General features: G+C 46.3%; 1 protein-coding gene across 1 annotated transcript in view; it reads right to left on the bottom strand.

Annotated features, from left to right (window-relative positions):
- Positions 1-1,512: 1,512 nt before the first annotated feature.
- Positions 1,513-3,276, bottom strand: part of LOC108575918 (slit homolog 3 protein-like) — a 4,968-nt gene continuing 3,204 nt past the window's right edge. Inside the window, exons 3-5 of the mRNA XM_017938857.1 lie at positions 2,582-3,276; positions 2,159-2,496; positions 1,513-2,076 (exon numbers count right to left, since the gene is read on the bottom strand). The exon at positions 2,582-3,276 is cut by the window's right edge and continues 29 nt beyond it. Of these exons, the coding sequence (XP_017794346.1) occupies positions 1,513-2,076; positions 2,159-2,496; positions 2,582-3,276 (1,597 nt within the window). The remainder of the gene's footprint in view (positions 2,077-2,158; positions 2,497-2,581) is intronic.

Genomic DNA, 3,276 nt, shown 5'->3' with positions numbered 1-3,276 from the left:
ATTTATGCGCGCCGCAGAGGACGTAGCCGGATTTCGGGGTGAGAGGGATGCAAGCCGAAATAGTCGGGAGCACGCCGTGTATTTTAAGGATACCAATTATCCGCGATCTCCCAGCTATCTTTGCAATTAGCGATTCACGTATTCCGAATATATTTATAATTCTCCTTGTGTTTCTATTTTATGCCTTCGCGGACATTCGTCCTTTTCTAGAATAGTTGATAGGAAAGAATATAAAGAGGGTAATGAGAGATTGATAGAATCTATTTGGAAAATTCACATTCTATTTTTTCGCAAACGGAATTTACCAAATTATTCTCTCGTGGAAAAACTGAAATAGCAAAGGGAGAACGAGACTAGTTGTTGGTTAAAAAAGAATTTGCATTTTTATTACAGTGACGTACGTATATGTTACAGTACACAGTGTGTGTGTGTGTGTGTGTGTGTGGTACATCTGAGATCTCTCACAATACACACCTATCGACCGATTGTTTCCGTTTTCATACAAAGAGCATACGCGGTCTATCGTGACCATACTCTCTCCTATCTCCGCCCCTTAAAATCTCTGGTTCCTCTTTATCAGTCGAACTGCAATTCGCTTGATATTACACAATGTGGAATCTAATTTTCAATGTATTCCTGATAACATCCGTGGTTAGCCTATGGTACAGCAAAGAGCGCGATAACCCCATCATAAAAATGTTCGTGTTTTTAAACGACGATATGTCAAAGAGTCGCGAACTCGATGAATAAATGACGATCCCCTGAAATAGCGCGTTCCGCTTGAAACGTTTTGGCAAGTTGTTTCATGTGGTCTGTTTATACAACGTGACAAGCGGAATCAGTGCTTTCGATCCTAATTGAACTACGTTTCGCTAAATGAAGAGTCATCGAAATCTTCCTAGTCGTATTGCAACGACAATTCGAACTGTTCACCTATGTACAAACGTGGCTGAACGACACGTCGCGCGATTCATCATCGTCTGACAGGGGGTAGCTGGGTCCCCCCCTCAAGAACGCACTTGCTCGAAACGACGCGTCGCATTGTTCGTGATACAGCATGGCCGGTTTTCCACGCCACTTCGAAAGCACAATGCACCGTTTCCGCGTCTCTGGACGGCCTGCGTGAACGTTTAAACCGTGAAATATTGTTCAACGAACGCGACGCTGATCCTTCACTTTTGAACACAGACACTTTCCGTTCACCAGGTGTACAGCTACATCGAGTAAAAGTTAAGATTCGTAGAAAATCACATATAAAATGCTCGGTTAACTAGATCGTCCACTTGGCGTTCCACTCATACGCACATGGATCGGCTGAAGTTTGTTCGTTGAATCGACGAGTAATCTTCCTTCTTCTTCAATGTATTTAGAGTGTCTAACTCTGATTAAGAGCGAAAAAACTACCGCGAGTCGGGTGTATTTCGCGTTTGACGAGAGACTCGAGCTAATGGAATCAGCTAAATCTTCTCAAACATTCGAAACCTCCACGAGTCGGGAGTTTTTTGACTTGTCTCATACATTCAGGTTCGTGTTGCCCATGCTGTTGATGAAGTTCGAATGTTGACCATCCTGGCTGGCCTGTCTAGCTGCATGGCCAGCTTCTCCACTTTGTATGCTGAAGTGCCTATAGGAGATGTATTCAGGTGGGATAGGTTGTTCCCTTTTCACGGTCTCTCTCTGCTTCTTCACTTTAAGGTAACCAAGGACGGACACGAGGAGCAGGAACACGACGAATCCCATGCAGCAACCGACTATCAAGCCTAGACGCCTGGTCAGGAAGCTGCTGACGCTACCGACATCGCCCATCGACGAGCCGTCGCTGCTGATCACCGTGTCCGGTGCTTCTAAGGTCTTCACCTCGGTGCAACGGCTTGTCGACGAGTCCGTCATTTCCATATCCGACGTAGGCTCGAAGGTTTCGTGGTTGGAGAAGTTGAACTGGTCCAGAGGGTCCTCTTCCAGCTGCTGGTTTATCCAGTTGCCCAGGCCAAACACGCAAATTAAATAGCGGGTGTTCGGAGACAACTTTGACAATTTAGTAGACCGTGAATTAGGCTCCAGGATCTTTGCTCGTATCTGGAAATTTTATAATCAGGAAAAGGGATGGGCGTTGTTTGAAAATTTTGGGATCAGCGTTAAGGTATGTTTATGATAGTACCTCTACGACGTTTTCCATAGTGTGATAAGCCACCTGGTAGCCACGGATTCCAGAGTGGTTCCTACTCTGCCAGGACACCAAGACTGAGAAAGGTTGGATGTCCTGAATCGCTAACTTTAGGACGAGAGGTGCTGAACAGAAAGCGTGTGGGTCGAGATCGAGGAACACCAGCCCCCGTAATTCTGGAGGCTGCTGGCACTTGAGTAGTCCGCTGTCCATGTCGTTCATTCGCAGACCACCCCCTCGATTTCGACCCACGCCACCACCCACAAGTTTCTGATGATCACGCAGCCACTCCCAGAGCTCTTGAGACTCGCAGTCGCAGTGTAGAGGGTTCTCTATAAGCGAGGAAAAAATGTCATTTCATTAATTACTATTTCACGAGGAATAGGAGGGATGTAGATTCGTTAAAAAATAGTTTACCTTCTGCGCGGAGACTTCTTATTTGTGTCTCTAAAGGCCTGAAAGCGTTCAGCGGTAGATTCGCTAAGTAATTTCTGCTTAGATCCAGGATTCTTAATTTCTTCAAGGGCTTGAACGCATCCGGCGAGATGAAAGATATCCAGTTCCCGTAGAGATGCAGCTCAGCGAGATTCTCGAGATGTTGGAACGTGCTTTTGCCCACTCCGCTGATCTGATTATACGAGAGATCCAACACTTGTAGGGCTTTAAGGTCAGGAGGAAAGTCTTCGAGTTCCTTTAGCCGATTGTGCGTGAGATTAAGCAGTCTGAGGTGTTCCAGTCCCTTTAATCTCTCCTGGGGTAACAGTTCAAGCTTATTCATGCTTAGATCCAGCGTTAGCAGCTCGAGAAGGCTTCGGAATGCACTTGGAGACACTCGTGAGATCATGTTATTACCCATGAACAGATGCATGAGAGCTGGAAAAGCTTCAAAGTCTTGGCTAGTGACGATTGTCAAATTCGTGCCGGATATGTGAATCTCTTGAAGAGCCGGATACTTGGCCTCCGAGCTGATCTCGTGTATCCTGACAAGAGGGTTGGCCGTGAAGTTCAGCCAAGCCAGACCTGGAATATTCTGAGCGGATAGGGCGGCAGCTGGTATCTGGTGGAATTTATTGGCAGCCAACTCGACCTTGCGTAGCAAGTTTGATCGGGCG

The sequence above is a fragment of the Habropoda laboriosa genome, unplaced genomic scaffold, assembly GCF_001263275.1.
Source record: "Habropoda laboriosa isolate 0110345459 unplaced genomic scaffold, ASM126327v1 scaffold18, whole genome shotgun sequence".
Lineage (NCBI taxonomy): Eukaryota > Metazoa > Arthropoda > Insecta > Hymenoptera > Apidae > Habropoda > Habropoda laboriosa.
Note: the sequence above shows the minus strand (reverse complement) of the source record. Positions and strands in the feature narration are given on the sequence as shown.